Source organism: Leucoraja erinacea, chromosome 23 (genome assembly GCF_028641065.1).
Source record: "Leucoraja erinacea ecotype New England chromosome 23, Leri_hhj_1, whole genome shotgun sequence".
Classification (NCBI taxonomy): domain Eukaryota; kingdom Metazoa; phylum Chordata; class Chondrichthyes; order Rajiformes; family Rajidae; genus Leucoraja; species Leucoraja erinaceus.
In genome coordinates this window covers 33,449,019-33,469,488 of record NC_073399.1, presented here as the reverse complement: position 1 = coordinate 33,469,488, position 20,470 = coordinate 33,449,019, and the positions used below count along the sequence as shown (strand labels likewise).

The 20,470-nt window shown below is 42.8% G+C and overlaps 2 protein-coding genes across 7 annotated transcripts in view; one reads left to right on the top strand and one right to left on the bottom strand.

Annotated features, from left to right (window-relative positions):
* Positions 1-81: 81 nt before the first annotated feature.
* Positions 82-13,990, bottom strand: LOC129708462 (BUB3-interacting and GLEBS motif-containing protein ZNF207-like). Of its 4 annotated transcripts, none has more exons than XM_055654256.1 (11): positions 13,819-13,990; positions 12,091-12,217; positions 9,926-10,064; positions 9,040-9,213; positions 8,632-8,707; positions 7,866-7,936; positions 5,416-5,564; positions 5,051-5,155; positions 4,347-4,589; positions 4,029-4,191; positions 82-989 (listed from the first exon to the last, which is right to left on the bottom strand). In XM_055654256.1, the coding sequence occupies exons 1-11, from the start codon at positions 13,857-13,859 to the stop codon at positions 820-822; spliced, it is 1,458 nt and encodes a 485-aa protein (XP_055510231.1). In that variant the 5' UTR covers positions 13,860-13,990; the 3' UTR covers positions 82-819. The 4 variants fall into 4 exon arrangements, with proteins under 4 accessions (XP_055510231.1, XP_055510230.1, XP_055510233.1 ...); XM_055654255.1 differs by having other exon boundaries at positions 7,833-7,936; positions 13,819-13,988; XM_055654258.1 differs by lacking the exon at positions 5,051-5,155 and having other exon boundaries at positions 13,819-13,989.
* A 3,741-nt stretch (positions 13,991-17,731) lies between these two features.
* The window catches only part of c23h17orf75 (chromosome 23 C17orf75 homolog), a 47,495-nt gene continuing 44,756 nt past the window's right edge, over positions 17,732-20,470 (top strand). For all 3 annotated transcript variants that reach the window (XR_008725358.1, XR_008725357.1, XM_055654254.1), the window contains exons 1-2: positions 17,732-18,071; positions 20,216-20,311. Coding sequence is in view for 1 of the 3 variants with exons in the window: in XM_055654254.1 (XP_055510229.1) it covers positions 17,911-18,071; positions 20,216-20,311 (257 nt within the window). In the remaining 2 variants the exon portion in view is untranslated. The remainder of the gene's footprint in view (positions 18,072-20,215; positions 20,312-20,470) is intronic.

Below are 20,470 nucleotides of genomic sequence, written 5' to 3'. Positions count from 1 at the left end.
ATTTTTGCATTAAATCACACCAACATGCAGTGGTACAAACCTTGAGGCAGTGATCCACAGCTGGTTACGAATGAAGCAACATTAATGTTTCCATCAAGTTTTATTACAATAAGCTTTACAACAATACAGAAATTTGGTATGCCCCTGTTTATGTTCAAAAATAGTTTTGTTAAGCCCGGCATCCAGCTGGATACGGGGCACGTTCAACAGTTACATAATCAAAAAGCAACTGAACAGGTATTTGGGACAGAAACAAGAAATTACACCAGAAGCCTTCACCAAACAATGTTGGGGACACAACAGTCCAACAGCACCTAAATGTGCTGTGAAGGCCTCACTTCTGATTTTAATTCAAAAGCAAATTTTAATTTACAGAACTTGCCTTTAAAAGGTGGTACTGTACGTTCATGTAACTCCAGCGCCTTCAATTTTTTAAATATATAAACGGACCACATTTATTATACTTCACTTCTAAAAACCTAGATGAAACACGAGAAAAGAAGCTATACAACATGAATTGCAATAACATTGGGAGGGTGGGGTGCAGGGAATGGGAGAGGAGAGAGAGAAAATACTCTGACAGGGTTTTGCTTTTCAAGAGTACGATTTTCTTTTCCCTGCTAGAGGTAAAATAAGAACAGCATGTTGCAGCGTTCAGTAAGTTTTTTGTGGTCATCATTTAGCAGGCTGGAAGAGGTTTACGTTTTTTTTTCTTTAAAAAAAAAGTTAAAGTCACTTATTGTCACTGAAGCTTGTCTAGTTAACAGCAAGTTGAGAAAAGGTTGAATCTCCAAACCTATTTATGTAGGTACAGCAGCTTCAGTAACGGCCCCCCTGCGACATTACTGGGGGCCTCATTCCGGACATTCCCATTGGCGGTCGAGGGGGTCCACCCTGGTAAGGAGGCACCATAGGAGGTCCCTGTCCATATGGAGGCATGCCACCAGGGAGGTATCCTGGCATTCCCTGGGGAGGGCCACCATACTGACCTGAAAGCAAAGGAAAATGGCAACGTTAATCAGAAACCTTGTCAAATGGAATATGGGACATTTACAAGATTCAGACGTTAAAATGTATCTTATCAACATTAATTTGGCCGCAAGAAACTGCAGATGCTACAATCTTGAGCAAAAAGTGTTAAAATAATCCAGCAGGTCAGGTAGCATCTCTGGAGAACATGGATAGAGGAGTTACTCCAGCACTGTGTTTGTTTTTTTTACCCATCTGTTAATGTATACCCAGTGTCATGCAGCACAATACTCTCAACAAGAGATAACCCAAGTCTGAAAAGGGAAAATTGCACTCATTGGCTGATAGTCAAACCAACAGAAATTCAACCTTCAGCAGTGACATGCTTGCTCTTTTTCACTCTCTCTGGGCAATAAGGAATTTCTCACACATCAGCTTCAATAGACAAAGGACAATAGACAATAGGTGCAGGAGTAGGCCATTCAGCCCCTCGAGCCAGCACCGCCATTCAATGTGATCATGGCAGATCATTCCCAACCAGTACCCCGTTCCTGCCTTCTCCCCATATCCCCTGACTACGCTATTTTTAAGAACCCTATCTAGCTCTCTTGAAAGCATCCAGACAACCCGCCTCCACCACCCTCAGAGGCAGAGAATTCCACAAACTCGCCACTCTCTGTAAGAAAAAATGTTTCCTCGTCTCCGTTCTAAATGGCTTACCCCTTATTCTTAAACAGTGGCCCCTGGTTCTGGACTCCAACATCAGGAACACGTTTCCTCCTTCTAGCGTGTCCAAACCCTCAATAATCTTATACGTTTCAATAAGATCCACTCTCATCCTTCTAAACTCCAGAGTATACAAGCCCAGCCACTCTATTCTCTCAGCATATGACAGATCCGCCATCCCGGGAACTAACCTTGTAAACCTACGCTGCACTCCCTCAATAGCAAAAATATCCTTCCTCAAATTAGGGGACGAAAACGGCACACCATAATCCAGGTGTGGTCGCACTAGGGCCCTATACAACTACAGAAGGAACTCTTTGCTCCTATACTCAACTCCTCTTGTTATGATGGCCAAAATGCCATTCTTCACTGCCTTCAAGCCAGCATGATAAATTTTTGCAATTTAATTGACCTCTGCACTCCATCTTTGACTGTTCCTCCATCTTGCCTCTGTTGTACACAACTTATTACATCTACGAGTATTTAGAATCATTGGCGAGGTTCAGAAGCAGACACCTCTGACACATTGGCAATCAAGCATTTTTACACTCATCCCACCCAGTTGTGAGTCTGTAGAATTCTCTGCCTCAGACGGCAGTGGAGGCCAGTTCTCTGGATACTTTCAAGAGGGAGCTAGATAGGGCTATTAAAGATAGCGGAGTCAGGGGATATTGGGAGAAGGCAGGAACGGGGTACGGATTGGGGATGATCAGCCATGATCACGTTGAATGGCAGTGTTGGGTCGAAGGGCTGAATAGCCTACTCCTGCACCTATTGTCTATCCCGTTTTGCCTTCAAATCTACGTACTAGATGCAATTTATGACGGCCAGTTAATCGGTCAACGCTCATGTGTTTGAAATGTGGGTAAAACACACAAGGGAAACTTACATGGTCACAGGAAGAATGGGCAACCCCCACACAGAATTAAACTCGTTGAGCTATGAGCCAGCTTTGCCATCTTGCCATGCCAAAGACTGGCATTTTCTGTTTTATTTCAAAATTGCAGCCGAGGTAGCAGAATGTACCAATAACTTTTATTTGGGAAAACTGGAGGGATTGTGTTTTCTTAAAACATTTGTGATTAGGAGATAGATTTAAAATGTGGTGGCCAAAGCGATGATGAGCTTCGATAAGAGTAAATACACTTCTTTATTATCAGAATCAGTACCTGGTAAGTGCACTTGCATCCTGGACTGGAAAACAATGGCAACATACAAAAACATTTGGAATGCATTAACTAAAAATATGGCAAGAGCAGATTTAGTATCAGGATAAATGCATAAATACTTGTAGGGCAAATATTTATAGGAATATGTAAAAATCATAAGCTAGGGTATTGTTCAATATGCCTCTACCACACTGCAGACATTGGATTTTGTCCTTGGAACTGTTACACTGCAATGTTGATACTATATTCTGCACTACATATACTTCTGTTCGCACAATCCTTTTTTTTTGATTGTATATATGTATAGTATCATCCGATTTGAACGGATTGCAAGCAAAACAGAGTTTTTTTCTCTATTGCAGATATTGGTGACAATGATAAAGTTAATCACCCGTAGTGAAAATCTGGTTTAAATGGAAAAACAGTTAACATAAATGGCCAAATGCCTGCCCCTTGCAGTTACCATGGTGTCTGCACCCCTCACTTAGACTACCACAAGAAGGAGATGTGGAATGTCTTTAGTCAGAAGGTGGTGAATTTGTGGAATCCATTGCTCCAGAAGGTTGCCGAGGATGTCAATGGATATTTTTAAGGTGGAGATTCATAGATTCTTGATCAGTACATGTGTCAGGGGTTATCGGGAGAAGGCAGGAGAATGAGGTTGAAAGGGAAAGATAGATCAACCATGATTAAATAGCGGAGTAGACCTGATGGGCCGATTGGCCCAATTCTGCTCCTACAACTTGTGTTCCAAGAATGGAATGGAATACTTTATTGTCACATGTGACCAGGCACAGTGAAAATTATTTGCTTGCATACCCAATGCATACAAATAGCGACCACCTACGGCACTGACAAAGTTACAAAGCATGCCGGTTCCTCACTTTGTTCTCCTCCCCTGCCGGGTCCCTATTGTCCTTTCTTCATCCGCCCCCCCCCCCAAAATAAATGCCCCACGTACACGAGTCCCACCCGACCGAATTTGGCCCATATCCCTCAAAACCTTTCCTATCCACATACCTGTCCAAATATCTTTTATATGTTATCCAATTATCATAAATCTCTAAGTTAAGCAAAATCCAAAATTATTGGTATTTTTAATACTCTCTTACTTTCAATTAGAATTAACCATTATTACAAGTTAAGAAAGTGAATGGTTCCAACCTGGTGGTGGCATGGGAGGTCGCATCGCTGTTTGCTGAGGTGGCATCCCTTGTTGTGGTGGCATCATGCCGCCCATCGGCCCAACTGGTGGTGGCCCCATTGTCGCCTGGCCTTGACGAGGGATGTTACGCTGGTACTTTGGAAACTGAGCTCTCCTTTCCTCCTGCAGGGCAAAGCAAAGAAAATTGCAACGACACATTAGTTTTCCCCCCTGCAAAGGACAGAATTTTTGATAAGAATCCGTTATTGAATTTGCATAGGCACAGCAAGGTAACATAACACGTCTTTAAATAAAACTCTTGAATGACCCACACTTACCAATGATATATCCTCATCTGGATGGATCAACTTACTAGTTGCACTAGTTGTGGTTAGAGTAGCAGGCTTACTAGTAACAGGGACAGCGGGCTTGGCTGTGGCACTGTTTGACGTGCTTGTAGCGGTAGCTGTGGATTGAGTGTAGGCCGGGAACGTGGGCTTTGGAGGTTCTGCAATGGTGACAGGGGCGCTGCTCAGGGGTTTAAAATCTGTACCCACTGGTCCGGACACGGACTGCTGGCTCTGTGGGATCAACAAGAATCATATTAACAACAAATCCAAAAGAAAATAGAGAAAAGAATTTCAAGCCACAAGCAAAGCAGATTACACTTTCCCAAATAACATGCTATTCTCGGAATGAAGGTTTACAAGTTTCAATTGTTAGAGCAATCAGAATTAACCTCAGTGGCAACAGAAAGGGTGCTTGAAATTACACGATTTTCTGATTCAATTTAAACTGGGAAACCTTCAACAAGACTCTGCATCATATAAAGCTGTAGGAAGTGTGTTTGATTATGTTTAAAAAATATATAAGTGCTAACTCTACAAAGTAGTACAGCACACTACACCGGATTTACATTACACAGCCCATACACAACTCCAAAAGCCTCTAAAGCTGGTTTAATGCATGCTCAAAAGTTATCCTGTAGGTGAAGCGCTGTGAATTAGTCTAACACCAGAATAGATAGTGACTCCCTGCGTACTTGTGCTGCACTAGGAAACAGAGGCTTAGAGGAAGTTGAGAGGTTGGCTGAATTTGATGAAGCTGTAGTGGAGGCTGTAGTTGTGCTTGAAACACGAGTCCCCATCTGAAGCATAAAAAGAGCAGACAGTGAAAACCCTCAACAGCTGCCAGTAACCGACACTGACAAAAGGATAACCATCAAAAGTTCAATGTATTAAAACCTAGAGGAATAGCAATTTCCAATATTTTACTATTTATCCCAAATAAACCAATTCCTACCCCAAAGTGTCAATTGCAACGAGTATCTAAGTAATAAAATAATCCACATATCAGGAATTTGATTGCGATAGAGAAGCAAACAGCTTAGAGTTAGCATGCACTTACTTGTCCAGCACTGGGGAAGAGCGGCTTTGCGATGGGGGGCTGTGGACCAGGTCCAGGTAGTGGTGCTCTACTGGGTACACCAGGTGCAACCACAGGTTGCGACTGGGTCATGGACGGCCCACCTGGGCGTGGAACAGGTGGTGGCATACCTGGAAGAGCACACAAAAACTATAAGAGCAAGACAATTTACAAATTAAATGCTCCAGCACTTTATGTAATGTACTTGACAATTAGCTCTTAATTTGCTAAGAATCGACAGCTATAGGCACTAATTTATGTTCAAATATTAAATGAACAGTTCATAAAAACATACATTTTAATTCTGGAATTCATCTGTCGGTGTACTTTAAATTTTTAAGTTCTATATAATAAAATAATATGCATCATAAGATCTACTTCACAATAAAAAAGCCCTGTATCTACAACCAGTGAAAGAACAGCGTAAAATATCAACAGCAAAATCTCAGAAAAGTAGAAGAAATCTGACACACAAGGAACAAAAACGTATCGTACTTGAGTTCACTGAGAATGCTATCTTTCTGCCAATTAAACATCCACTTCAGTTAATATGTCAAATAACTCCATTGGATCCAATTGAAGGGAAAAACAGTCACTCGGGAAGATCAGATTTGATTTACATAAATTGAAGGTGAGCAGTAATTCAGCGCACCATTTACAAAATGGTAATAATGCTTTTTGATGACATATCAGAATTTCTCAACAATATAGAGGTACATTTGTCATTATATCCAAACTGTCCATGTTTATTCAAATATTCTGGGTTAGTTCATTTATAGTTTTCCAGCTGTTTCTCATTTCTCCCCATTATCAATGTACATTATTCTCCACCTCGCATAAAGAAATTAAAGTCATGAATTTTGCACGCATTGTCTGAAATCAGTCATATAGTTTGAGAACAGGCCCTTCTGCCCAAAATTGAGGCAAGGAAAATCCCCTTCAATTGGCTTGGCACTGAGCAAAAGGATCTACGGCTTAATCTAATCGCAGAAGCCAGCAAATACACAAGTTTCCTCCCAACATTAGAAACCTAGAAGATAGGTGCAGGAGGAGGCCATTCGGCCCTTCGAGCCAGCACCGCCATTCATTGCGATCATGACTGATCGTCCCCAATCAATAACCCGTGCCTGCCTTCTCCCCATATCCATTGATTCCACTAGCCCCTAGAGCTCTAACTCTCTCTTAAATCCATCCAGTGATTTGGCCTCCACTGCCCTCTGTGGCAGAGAATTCCACAAATTCCGAGGTGAAAACGTTTTTTTTCACCTTAGTCTTAAATGGCCTTCCCTTTATTCTAAGACTGTGGGCCCTGGTTCTGGACTCATCCAACATTGGGAACATTTTTCCTGCATCTAGCTTGTCCAGTCCTTTTATAAGTTTCTATAAGATCCCCCTCATCCTTCTAAACTCTAGTGAATGCAAGCCTTGTCTTTTCAATCTTTCCTCATATGACAGTCCCGTCATCCCAGGGATCAATCTCGTGAACCTACGCTAGACTGTCTCAATCACAAGGATGTCCTTCCTCAAATTAGGAGACCAAAACTGTACACAATACTCCAGATGTGGTTTTACCAAAGCCCTATACAACTGCAGAAGAGCCTCTCTACTCCTATACTGAAAGCCTCTTGTTATGAAGGCCAACATTCCATTAGCTTTCTTCACTGCTTGCTGTACCTGCACGCCAATTTTCAGTGACCGGTGTGTCCAAGGACACCCAGGTCTCGCTGTACCTCCCCCTTACCTAACCTCACCGCATTGAGATAATAATCTGCCCCCTCGCTTTTGCCACCAAAGTGGATTGTGCATTATCTAAATAATTTGCACGAGAAGCTACTTTTCCCAAGAAACCTTAACAAGTCAGGTGGGTTAAGACAACAGTACAATAGACTAATGTTCATATTTACCAGCTTCCCAATTTAGCCGAATTAAAAATTCGCGAATGTGTCAAGTTCATTAGTCTAATGCCCCTGTACCACTTAGGAAACCTGAACGGAAACCTCTGGAGACTTTGCGCCCCACCCAAGGTTTCCATGCGGTTCCCAGAGGTTGCAGGTAATGGAAGCAGGTAGGGAGACTGACAAAAACCTCCGGGAACCGCACGGAAACCTTGGGTGGGGCGCAAAGTCTGCAGAGGTTTCCGTTCAGGTTTCCTAAGTGGGACAGGGGCATTAGACTGCTGGTCTAGTAACTTAACTATTACATTTTTACAAAACTATAAAACCTTTTTTCTGAAACATCCCACCGGTTTTCAAGTAAGATTTGCCAAGTAAAAACAAACAAATCACTCAGCCATGTCTGCGTTATTTTTGGAAATGCTCAAAAGTATTTTTCTGAAGTTGCTATTTTGTATTATTATAGATCTTAAATTATTTAAAATAATTATTCTCTGCAATACAGACCTAGGTTGCCGCCAGCCATTTTCAAATACCCACCAGGGTGCATGCCTGGCATCATGGGTGGCATTCCAGGTCCTGGAGGCATCATTCCACCCATAGGCATCATTCTGTGAGTACAAATAAGCTCCAATTAGATTACTGCTGGACGGCACAGTGGTGCAATCTCAGGGGCCCAAGGTTTAAACCTGACCTCAGGTGCTTCCATTTCCTTTCAAGTCCCAAAGACAGGATGGTTGATAAATTAATTTGCTAAATTGCAAGTATTGTGGGCGTGTCTTCTGAGAATCAAATTGCAGATAAGAATGAATAGCTTACAGGAAATGGGAGACAGGATCGATGGGACTGTTCCCAAGCTGGCACAGTCGACAGAGCAAACTGTCTTTGCTGTTAGGAAAACAAAAGGCCCAAAGCGTGCCAAGTTAGCTGGTGTAGATCTGTCATGTGTCCCAGAGTGAAGATGGTGAGCAGTGAAAGGCAGCCAAAGCTCTTGATCCCAAAAGCTACCAGTAACTTGTCCAGAGCTTTCTTAGTTGAGACCAAAACAGAGAAAAAGTATGAGAGCTAGCAGTATGGAAAAGTAGACTATAAATTGCTGAATGGTTTAATTACCTAACACAAACACTAGTAACTTTGTGGAATAATCAGTTGATTAGGAGGGTGCTTTATCTTGTCCAAAGCAGGGCAATATGATAATTTTACAGCATAATGTGTTGGTGTACGAGAAAATATAACATGCCGCTTAATTAAAAAAGTCTCACTGCTTAAACTGGATGATAATATGGAAGTAAATCAACACACTGACCCTGGAGGCATCCCTGGCATCACCGGAGGCATTCCTGGCATCATAGGAGGAACACCTGGTACCACTGTTGGCACACCTGCAGATGAAAATAAATTCAACCATGTAAAGAGCGAAATCACAACTAATCTAGAATTATTGGAAAGAAGAACCTGCTATGCGACCTTGCTCTGACAGCTGAGCATAGAAATCTCAAATTATCAGGTTGAAACTAGTTGCAATAGAGTGCACAAAGAATCTCTCGCACATATGGATAGCAATGGCCAAGAGGAAATGCTGCCAAACTGGTAATAAACCCAAACAATGCTATGCACATTTGGAAACAGAGGAAATCAAGAAGCCCGAATCATTTTTGTGAATTCCACATCCAGTAATGGCTCGCAGTAATCAATTTTAACATAGTTCCATCACCTGGTGGAATCCCGGGTGCACCTGGTACATTGTGCATACCCGACTGGTTCATATGTGAAATGAAGTTCTGCTGTTGCTGCACTCCTTGTTGTTGGTACGAGGGCCCAGCTTCTGTGTCATCATCATCAAACTCGTCAGAATCATCATCTTTCTGCTTCTTTTTCTGACTTTCAGCTGGAGGAAAATGTAAAAATTTAAACATCTGCAATCGAAAGACCATGGTTAAACTCAGCTGACTAATCATTTTGAATCTTTTCTCCAAATATCTTCCACTTAAAGTGTTCTACAATCGACGCTTCAAAATTAAAAAGCAGGAGCATTCAACTGAATCACAAACCCTATCTTTATTGCAGGAAAATCTGGACAATAGGGTCATTAGATTGGATTGGAATCCATATTGTTTTACAAGAAAAAATGAGTAAGATCTGTTCCTATGGCCATAATTTTGTTCTATCAGTGAGGGAGATAGTCTCCACCTTTAATCTAGTTAGCTGGAATACCCAGCATTGTAGGGGATTCCGAATACGAACATCATGCTTAAACACTCAGCCACATAGGTGCTAAATACAGTGACACTTCAAAGAGTCTCCTGGACGCAGTCTAGTAACTTTCACGAGAAACTGCATCTTAATAAGATCTAGTCACACCCTGCTAGTGATTTACAATCAAGACTCATAAATAAAATCCATCTTCTGACAATACCGTCGTATCTAAACTTTAACATGTAACACTTTGGGAGGCTCTAAATAGGAGCTAAATAAATGCAAGTTACTTTGCTTTTTATTTGTCCAAGACATTTGCAGAACCAATTCAGCCAAAAAATTGCCAGTGGACAGGCTTCGTGATAACGTCTAGATCAAGAAATGATGACATGGCAGGTATTTACCTTGAGTCTTCTGTTCAAGTAGACGCCTCCTCTCCTCCATATCTTTTTCTGGAATGCCCTCCATTCCATAGATTTCCAGCTCTATGTCTGTTCTTCCTGGAATAGCATTTGGGACTGCATCTATTGTTTCCTTGTGAACCTACAAGGCAGAAATATTCCATGACATTTCAAAACATTGTTGCAAATACAATTGGTACAATAAAAATCTTTGAATTTACAAATATATCTAGTTCACAGAGCAACTCAATTAAATTTATTTTTTTTAAATTGGCAATACAGAACTTTTGACCCATTATCAACGTGACTTAAATTTGCAACATCTTCATAAGTAAAAAAAAACTCACTTAATTTATCCAGTTGGTGGTTACAAATGTGCTCCCATCTTCCTTACAGGAATTGCACAAAAATCAAACCACCCCGATACAAGAGTAATTCTGCCGCTGATCCTTTTTACCAATCAACTTGAAATAATGTCCTTTATCCTTATTCATTTTTTGTTAATTCACATCATGATTTAAAGATATAAAATCTCAGCTCACTAATTCTTCCACGTTACAGAAGGTCCTCATTCCCTGCTACTATTCTGTTAGATATATTTTAAACTTAGAAAAAAGCCCCAATAAAACAACTCAGCGCAAAAACAAAGCAGACTATTGTTTTATGCTAGAGCAGTCGCATATCTAAAATTGAAAAAAAGAGCACAGACCATTCTCAAAACCACTGTTGTTGTACAACAGTGCAGTCCAATTAGATAAAAAATTAATCAAACATCTGAACAAAGTCAAAGAACATCTGACAAGCATCTTAAAATCAGCTAATGGTTTTGCATCCATTACGTTCCTGCAAGGTTGTGGCCACATGACACTGAACAGCTTTCTCACAGATCCAGCTAGCAGCAGAATCTGCATAAAATCTAAACTGGGTTTCCATTGGACAAGCCTCAAATAACGGAGGAGATATGCTACTTAGTTTCATTCCTGTAAAACTATTTTTGGGAATGCCTCAAGGTATTCCTCATTAAAAGCTTAGTCAAATAAATCCTGCGTCCCCTTTCCCCAATGCCATGCATTAGAAATGCAGAGAAATGGCGAATGGGTCATTTCCTTCAGTCATTAAAATGCTCATCACGAGGCAGAGCATACTTTGAGGCGATTTTGCAGTGGAACAGTAATCAGTCATCCCATCACAATATCCAGTCCCTTTCCCATTACACCATCACAAATTGAACCAAACTTTAATATCTCAGTATGTTCCAGCGGCAGCGGCCACCCGACTGCAGGCCCGGTGGTAGACATCGTTCACCGCAGTTCGCAGACAACTAAATTAGGTACTGGTTTTTCTTTATAAGCCACTGACAGCTCTCAGAATTAAAATATACAGATAATTAGTATTCCTCCAGGAGATCGTCCACATTTCAAAGTACTACCCAATGCAGCAAAAATATACCATACACATTAATGCAGCTGTAGACATTACTTTTACACTGAGAAACCCCTGAGCAAACAATTAGTTAACAAGATAGGAGTTCCCACAATTTTCAGTAGTGCCATTTTCTCTTCATGCACCATGACATAAAGATGACAATAGAGGTATGATCCCACACTTGTACCCAAAAGTCTAAATTTTAATCAGACTGGAAAACAGTTAATTCTCAAATAGCCAGACAAACCAACACTAAAAATGCAGCCCACTTCTTCACTCGCCCTCCACTTGCTAGTCCTGGAATCCAGCTTTTACACAATGCCTCGTCCACTTTGCAAGCAAAGTGTCACATGTCACAATGTGAAGACCTGGGGTTGAGCCTGTGCCTTGGTCATAATTCATCACAGCCACCAGTATTATCACGATGATATTCAATTTAAAATGTTGCAGTCATTATGTGCAAGCAGGCGATATATCCACTTGATGGTAGCAACATCTGTAAATTATTCATGGCCTGGAGGCTTTTAGGGCAAGATATAAAAACTACACAATTGCTGGCTCTTGCCTGCCTTGAATGCTCCAATGTTGTATTACGTAATGGATTTCAGAGGCCATGCAAACTGTTTACTCAATAACAATCCATTTAAAATGTACAATTAAAAAAACTACGGCAATGAAAAAAATCCCAGTTTCAACATTATTCACGTTCATTTTGAATATGTTAATAAGTAGACAGAAATTACCTGCATGCAGTGAATTGCAAGACCTGGACCTGTATACAACTTTTTATGACAAATATGACATTTGAAGTGTTTTGCTTTCTGGTGCTGAATAAGAATCTTCTCGTCATCAAAATCTCTGTTGCAGTACCTGAACAGCTGTGGTTAAGGAAAAGAAAAAAAGCCTGCTTGTGCAAAAAAACCCAAATACGAGACAAAGAAACACAAAATTACATGATAATAAGCTAGAGCAGTTTAATATTTACAGGTTTTAAAGAAGCAAGAGATAATGGAACTAATTCTGGAAAATGGTGCAGAAGTAAATGGAGCAAACTCAATAAATAGTAGATATGAGGGGCTGATTGGCCTACTCCATTTTCTAATACTATGTACTAACATACAACAAATACAAGCCTTAAGCTTAATGAATGGTCTTGTCTACATACACAAATAAACAAAGATGCTGTCTGACCCACTGAGTTTTCTTATTTTGGGTGATGCTTACTCTTCATTAAATATGAAAATAACAGGATATTATCCATTGTTTTTGAGAAAGACTGAAGCACAAAAATGTACATCCCTACATTACGGCAGACTACATTTCAAGGATAAATAGTGTATCGGAGAGAATCAGAAGAATCATAAAGACCACACATCCAGTGACAGCTGGATAGGAAAGTGGAGACACGAGAAACTGCTGGAGGAACTCAGTGGTTCAGGCAACATCTGTGGAAGGTATGCAGAGGTTTCTGGTCAGGATTCTTATTCATACTCAATTTTGATGACAAAATAGCTTGCTTATATCAGGACGGTAAAGTAGTCGCATCAAATATCTTGGATACACCCTTCTTCTTGGATAGATCTTCTACCTTTGGTAGATTTTGGGGCTCTTCTTCAGACTGACAGACTCAAAAACCACACCCGTCCTTTTTCTCCAGAGATGCTGCCTGACCCACTGAGTTACTCCAGCACTTTGTGTCTATCTTTGGTACAAACCAGCATCTGCATTTCCTTTCTACACACAATCACAAAAACTCTTATTTCTTTGCCCATTCCTTATCTCATCACGTGGAAGATACAGAAGCTTGAAAGACTCATGAACAGCTTCAACCCGTCAGTCCTTCAATTAGTTTTTAAGAGGGAACTGCAGATGCTGGAGAATCGAAGGTTACACAAAAAAGCTGGAGAAACTCAGCGGGTGCAGCAGCATCTAAGGATGCTGCTGCACCCGCTGAGTTTCTCCAGCTTTTTTGTGTAACCTTCAGTCCTTCAATGAGTTCGGGTACTGCCCCAGTTTGCTCTACCCATAGTGGACATCGACTCGGATTGATTCACTGCAATGTTGAGAACTATATTCTGCACTCTGTATCTTCCCATTTTGCTCTATCTATTGTACTCGAATTTGACGTTGTAATGTATGTATAGTATTATCTGATCCGTTTGGATAGCATGCACAACAAACTGTTCACTGTACCTCTGTACACGTGACAATAATAAACCTGAACCTAACTGGCGGCGCCATCTTAATCCGGCGACGGTCTGAAACCAGGCGCTTTCCTCTCACGCACACAATAAATCCGCGGCCTGTAGCCTGGTTATAAACAATTTACAAGGTCCGCACAGCCTCCCCTGTCAGTGGCCGGAGTTTATAACACTGCGGCCCGCTGCAGGGCCCCGGCCGCCGCTTCTTTGTCCTCTCCACCGGCGCCTAGATAATGGCGGCCGCAGCTAGCCAGCCGCCCGCAAGGATACCAGCACCACGGCTTCATCTGCTTCTTCTTCTTGCGGCCCATCCTGTCGCGGTTTCTTTTCTCGAGCGAAGCGAACGAGGGAAAGATATAGAGAGGAAAGGAGTGGGTTTAAAATCAGCGACCGGGCGTTTGTGTTAGTCTCTCTCTCTCTCCTCCTATCTCCTCCTCGCCGCAGCGACAACAAAACAAAATGGCGCCGCGCTGGCTCTGCCCCACCTCACAACATCCGCTCTCAGGATTGGCCGTCCTTATGGAGGCGGTCTCCTAGGCAGCACAAATGAGGCCTAACTCCTGGTTTGAGCATTCCCAAAGTGTCTGGAGCTTTCAACCTAATTAACTAATTACACGTTAATCCTCCACACAGCAGCCCAGAACTACACCCACAACATTTTAGCTCAACTTTATCCCACCTGCCACTTGTCTCCACTGAACACCAAAGCTCCCTTGGGTTCATCCATCTTTTAAAAAGTTTAGTGATACCAGGAACTGCAGGAATTGTCACCACCTCTCAAGGGCAACTGGACACATTGTCCTCTGACTCTGTCTGAAGAATGATCTCGACCCGAGACCTTATTCCTTTTCTCAAGAGGTCCAGGCTAAGTCAGTGGATATTTTTAAGGCAGAGATAAATAGATTTTTTTTATTACTACTGGTGTCAGAGGTTATGGGGAGAAAGCAGGAGAATGGTATTAGGAGGGAGAGCTAGATCATGATTGAATGGCAGAGTAGACTTGATGGGCCAAATGGCCTAATTCTACTCACTTACGACCTTATGTTGCCTGACCCGCTGAGTTACTCCAGCTTTCTTGTATCTGCAGTACCTTCCTACACGTCACGAGTGCTGGCCTTGCCAAACAGGCACAAATTGCAAGGATTAAAAGAAACATTTTAAATCTTCTATGTTTCCTTTTTCCAAGAATAAAGATTATGTGGGTGGTTTGTACATTGAATGTTTTTTATCATCGTCTGACTTTATAATATATACTCTAGAAGCTTAATTATATGATAAAGATTTTAATATTATTACTTTGAACCATACTCTATCTACAGATCTTGCGCACGCCATGGAATTTTAGTATTATCATTCTCCCACAGAATAAGAATTGGGAGGCTTTTAATATTTTGTCTATAGTCATTTCCAAGGTCAATTCAAGGAACCTGGGGCAGCACAGTGGTAGAATTGCTGTATTACAGTGCCACAGAGCTGGGTTCAACCCTGACTACGGGTCCTATCTGTGCTGAGTTTGTACGTTCTCCCTGCAAGCGCATGGGTATTTGCCGATACTCCGGTTTCCTCCCACACTGCAAAGACGTACAGATTTGTAGGTTAATTGGCTGCTGTAAATTGTAAATTATCCCTTATGTATAGGCTAGTGCTAATGTATGGGGAGATTACTGGTTGGCATGGACTCGGTGGGCCAAAGGGCTTTCCATGCTGCATCTCTAAAGTCTGGTCTGCAAGAGGCCCAGCGCAAATAACTGATTTATTACTCATTTATTAACATCACTGAAAATGTACAGTATAGATCATAGAATCATACAGCATGAAATCAGTCCCTTCAGCCGCACCTGTCATTGCCGACCTAAATGTTGCCTCTTATCTAGTCCCATTTGGCCCATAACCCTCTCAAGTTCTCCTATCCATGTACATGTGTCTATTAAATGTTGTTATAGTACCTGCTTCAACTGGTACCTACCTCCTCTGGCAGCTCATTCCATATACCCACCATCCTCAATGTGAAAAATGTTGCTCGTCAGGTTCCTATTAAATCTTTCTTCTCTCACCTTAAACTTACGTCCTCGGGTTTATTGACTCCCCTACTATGGGTTAAAATTGAGTGAATTCACCCTATATATTCCCCTTAAATGAGGATCAGTGAGTGTTTTATGCAAATTATAACAGCAGTGGTAAGAGGAATGTCCTCATAAATGTATCTAAATAGATAAAGGGGTAATTTCTGCTGGCTGAGTTAAATTAAACTATGAAATGTTTACTTTTGAATTTGCAGTTTTAGGCAGCCTTAAAAATAAATTGATTTCCGAAGGTTTTTGATAAAAGATTGGTGAGCAATGGCAGAAAACTCTAGCATGTTTAAGGTTCACATTGTAAAGCAAGTCAGAATTTATTTAAGAGTGTGTGTTGTCATGTGTCCCAGATAGAACAATGAAATTCTTACTTGCAGCAGCACAACAGAATATGCAAACATAGTACGCTATAAACAATGTGTAATAAATGGGGAGAGAGCAGGCTATTCTAGACTCGGTACTGAGTAATGAGGAAGGGTTAGTTAGCATTCTTGTTGTGCGTGGCCCCTTGGGCAAGAGTGACCATAAAATGGTTGAGTTCTTCATTAGGATGGAGAGTGACATAGTTAATTCAGAAATAAGGGTTCTGAACTTAAAGAAAGGTAACTTTGAGGGTATGAGATGTGAATTGGCCAAGATAGACTGGCAATTGATTCTTAAAGGGTTGACGGTGGATATGCAATGGAAGGCATTTAAAGACTGCATGGATGAACTACAACAATTGTTCATCCCAGTTTGGCAAAAAAATAAATCAGGGAAGGTATTGCATCCGTGGATAACAAGGGAAATCAGGGATAGTATCAAAAACAAATGATGAAACATACCAATTTGCCAGAAAAAGCAGCCTACCAGAGGACTGGGAGAAATTCAGAGTCCAGCAAAGGAGGACAAAGGGCTTAATTAGGAAAGGGAAAATAGATTATGAAAGAAAACTGGCAGGGAACATAAAAACTGACTGCAAAAGTTTTTATAGATATGCGAAGAGGAAAAGATTAGTTAAAACAAATGTAGGTCCCTTGCAGTCAGAAACTGGTGAATTGATCATGGGGAACAAGGACATGGCAGACCAACTGAAAAACGACTTTGGTTCTGTCTTCACTAAATGACATAAATAATTTGCCAGAAATTGCAGGGGACCAGGGGTCAAATGAGATGGAGGAACTGAGTGAAATCCAGGCTTGTCGGGAAGTGGTGTTAGGAATGGATTAAAGGCCAATAAATCCCCAGGGCCAGATAGGCTGCATCCCAGAGTACTTAAGGAAGTAGCCCCAGAAATAGTGGATGCATTAGTGATAATTTTTCAAAACTCTTTAGATTCTGTAGTAGTTCCTGAGGATTGGAAGGTAGCTAATGTAACCCCACTTTTTAAAAAGGGAGGGAGAGAAAATGGGGAATTACAGATAGAAAATAGGTGCAGGAGCAGGCCATTCGGCAGGAAGATTGTTCCCGATGTTGGGGAAGTCCTGAACATGGGGTCACAGTTTAAGGATAAGGGGGAAGTATTTTAGGACCGAGATGAGAAAAACATTTTTCACACAGAGAGTGGTGAATCTGTGGAATTCTCTGCCACAGAAGGTAGTTGAGGCCAGTTCATTGGCTATATTTAAGAGGGAGTTAGATGTGGCCCTTGGGGCTAAAGGGATCAGGGGGTATGGAGAGAAGGCACGTACAGGATACCGAGTTGGATGATCAGCCATGATCATATTGAATGGCGGTACAGTCTCGAATGGCCTACTCCTGCACCTATTTTCTATGTTTCTATACACACACACACATATATATATATACACACACATATATATATATATACACACACATACACACATATATACACACACAATACATGTAATATGCATATACTGTGCACACACACACACATATATATATATATAGACACACACACACACATTTATACAGTATATATACACATAAAATCAAACAAACAATTCAACGTAGTGAATTAAAGTTTAAGTGAATTTAAAGGTTTGAACATTTGAAGTGCAGCACAATTCAATACAGGAAGAAAAATGCGATGGAACATTAATGCAGGGTGCAGAGTCTGCGCCCGGAGAGGGAGGGGGAGAGGGAGAGGGAGGGAAGGAGAAAGGGAGGGAAGGAGAAAGGGAGGGAAGGAGAAAGGGAGGGAGTGAGGAAGCTTTCAGGTCGGAATAAAGGGAGGATTTTGAGCTCGGATCCCGGAGCGTGGGTTGGGGCAGAGCCGACACCCGGGGGCCAGGACCAGGCCTGAAGCCGGGAGCCGGAGTAGGGCCCAGGCCCCGGGACCGCGATGATCAGCCAGAGCTCCTTCCAGGACTCGCTGGACGGCGATGAGAAGGAGGTGGAGGTGGAGGCGGAGGCGGAGGCCGAGCCGGTGGAGGAGCCGCCATTGGAGCCGTCCAGAGATGCGCAGCAAATGGACGCCCATTACAGCCTGTACCGGAGGCAGAGGTCATGGCGAGCCCCCTCCCTGCCCCCCTCCCTTGCCTCCCCCTCTCCACCCCCCCCCCCCCCCTCTCACCCCCCCCCTCCTCAACCCCCCCCCTCTCTCACCCCCCCCCCCTCTCTCTCTCACCCCCCCCCCCCCCTCTCACACCCCCCCTCTCTCACCCCCCTCCTCAATTTTCCCCTCCCCCCCCACCTCACCCCTCCTCTCCTCCTCATCCACTACTCCTCCCCCCTTCACTACTACACCCCACCTCCCCTCCTTCCCCCCCTCTCCCCCCCTCCAATTTTCTTCTCCCTCACGCCCTCCTCTCCCCCATCCACTACTCCTCCCCTTTCACTCCCTCAGCCCCCCCCTCTCCCTCAACCCCTCCTTGCCTCAGCTCCCCGCTCACCTCCTCTCTCCTCTCCCCTCACCTCCTCCACACCTCACGTCTCCCTTTCCTTACGGCCTCCTTTCATCAACTCACTACCTCACTCCCTCCTTTCCTCTCTCCACACCTCCTCTCCACAGAGGGAGAACAAGGAGGGAAGAGACGGAGACTAAGACTTTGCCTCCATCACAGTGAGGATGTGCTTGGTGAACTCACTGTGGTGGATGTTTCATTTGTGTTTATTGTATGTTTTGTTTTTATTGGTTCTGTGTACGACTGCAGGCAACATAATTTCGTTCAGACGGAAAGGTCTGAATGACAATAAAGGAATCTAATTCTCCTCCTCCACCCTGCCCCAAACCTTAGTGTAGATTTGGAGTTATTTACTTCCCACATTGATAACATCGTCCATGTTTCAAAACAAAAATCACCAGCTCCTGATTGTCATTATTTCCAATTGGACTAATTGATGACCATGCTCTGTTGTGGCTTTTAGTTCTGAGTCATAGAGAAATACAGCAGAGAAAGAGGCCCTTCGGCCCACCGATCACCAGTCACACTAAATCCTATATTAAGCCCTCTTCCACCAGCTTTCACCACTCACCAATACTAGGGACAATTTACAGTGGTCAAACAGACTCGATTGTCCACACAATCACAGGGTGAATCCTTTTCAGAGTGATTAAAATAATTTGAAAGAGAATGGGGTATGTTGGGGCCCTGTGTTTGCAGTTTGAGTGTAACACGCAAGACATGCCAACTTAAAGAGTAGCATAGACGTATCTAAAATTTATAAGAGACATAGATAGAGGAGATAGTCATAACCTTTTTTTCCAAGGGTGGAAATGTCAAAGACTAAAGGGCTTAGCTTCAAGGTGAAAGGACCTAAATTTAAAGGAGATGTGCGGGGAGATTTTTTTAACGCAGGATAGTGAATGCCTGGAACGTGCTGCCAGGGAGGATGGTGGAGGCAGATATGAAAAATCTCAGTTTATTTCTTGATTGAATTAGGGACAGCACAGTGGTGCAGCAGTGGAGTTGCTGCCTTACGGCACCACAGACCCAGGTTTGATCCAGACCACGGGTGCTGTCTGTTCCGAGTTTGGATCTTCTCACTGTGACCGTGTGGGGTTTTTTCCGGGTGCTCCGGTTGCCTCCCACATTCCAAAGCCGTCCAGGTTTGTAGGTTGTGGAAGAAAGAACTGCAGACGCTGGTTTAAATCGAAGGTATGCTGGAGTAACTCAGCGGGTGAGGCAGCATCTCTGGAGAGAAGGAATGGGTGACGTTTCGGGTCGAGACCTGTAACATCGCACATTCCTTCTCTCCAGAGATGCGGCTTCACCCGCTGAGTTATTCCAGCAATTTGTGTCAACCCCAGGTCTGTAGGTTCATTGGCTTGTAAAAAAAAAAAATTGTCCCTAGTGTGTAGGATAGTGCTAGTGTATGGGATGATCGTTGGTCGGTACGGACTCGGTGGGCCGAAGGGCCTGTTTCCGCACTATATTTCTAAAGTCTAAATTCACCACAGAGCATTTGTTTATTCTCTTGAGCACTTGACAGAGCCTTGGTTGCATGTCTCATTTGGGAATCAAGTTCCTTTGACAGTGTGGCCCACCACAGTGAGTGCCGTTGTATATGTGCCTGTGTCTGGGTGGCGGTGGGACTGAGTGGTCTACTCACTCCGAGGCGGGACACTCCCTCCTGAGCCACAGCGGTATACCGGGGGTCAGAGCGGATTATGGCAATAGATGGATAACCACAACTCTTCTTTACAGATCTCAGCAACCAGGAGACAGTGGAGACATAGGACACAGAAGAACTGGATCATCGGACTCTTTCCCCAAGGAAACACTGTCTCAGGAGGATCTCAGGTAATGTAAGCTGGTGCTCTTGACAGAATCATGTGTTCAGTATAGAAGTTTGTGAACACATACCCCCAGATTCAGGGTAGACAAAAATACTGGAGAAACTCAGCAGGTGAGGCAGTATCTATGGAGCGAAGGAAATAGGCGACGTTTTGGGTTGAAACC

What these genes read in the sequence shown, in the direction of transcription:
- LOC129708462 (XM_055654255.1), bottom strand. Translation starts at nt 13,859, where the DNA reads ATGGGCCGCAAGAAGAAGAAGCAGATGAAGCCGTGGTGCTG. An exon ending in CAGATGAAGCCGTGGTGCTG is followed by an intron (nt 12,218 to 13,818) that starts GTATCCTTGCGG and finishes ACAGCTGTTCAG; the next exon opens with GTACTGCAACAGAGATTTTG. An exon ending in ACCTCCCATGCCACCACCAG is followed by an intron (nt 990 to 4,028) that starts GTTGGAACCATT and finishes CTTTGCTTTCAG; the next exon opens with GTCAGTATGGTGGCCCTCCC.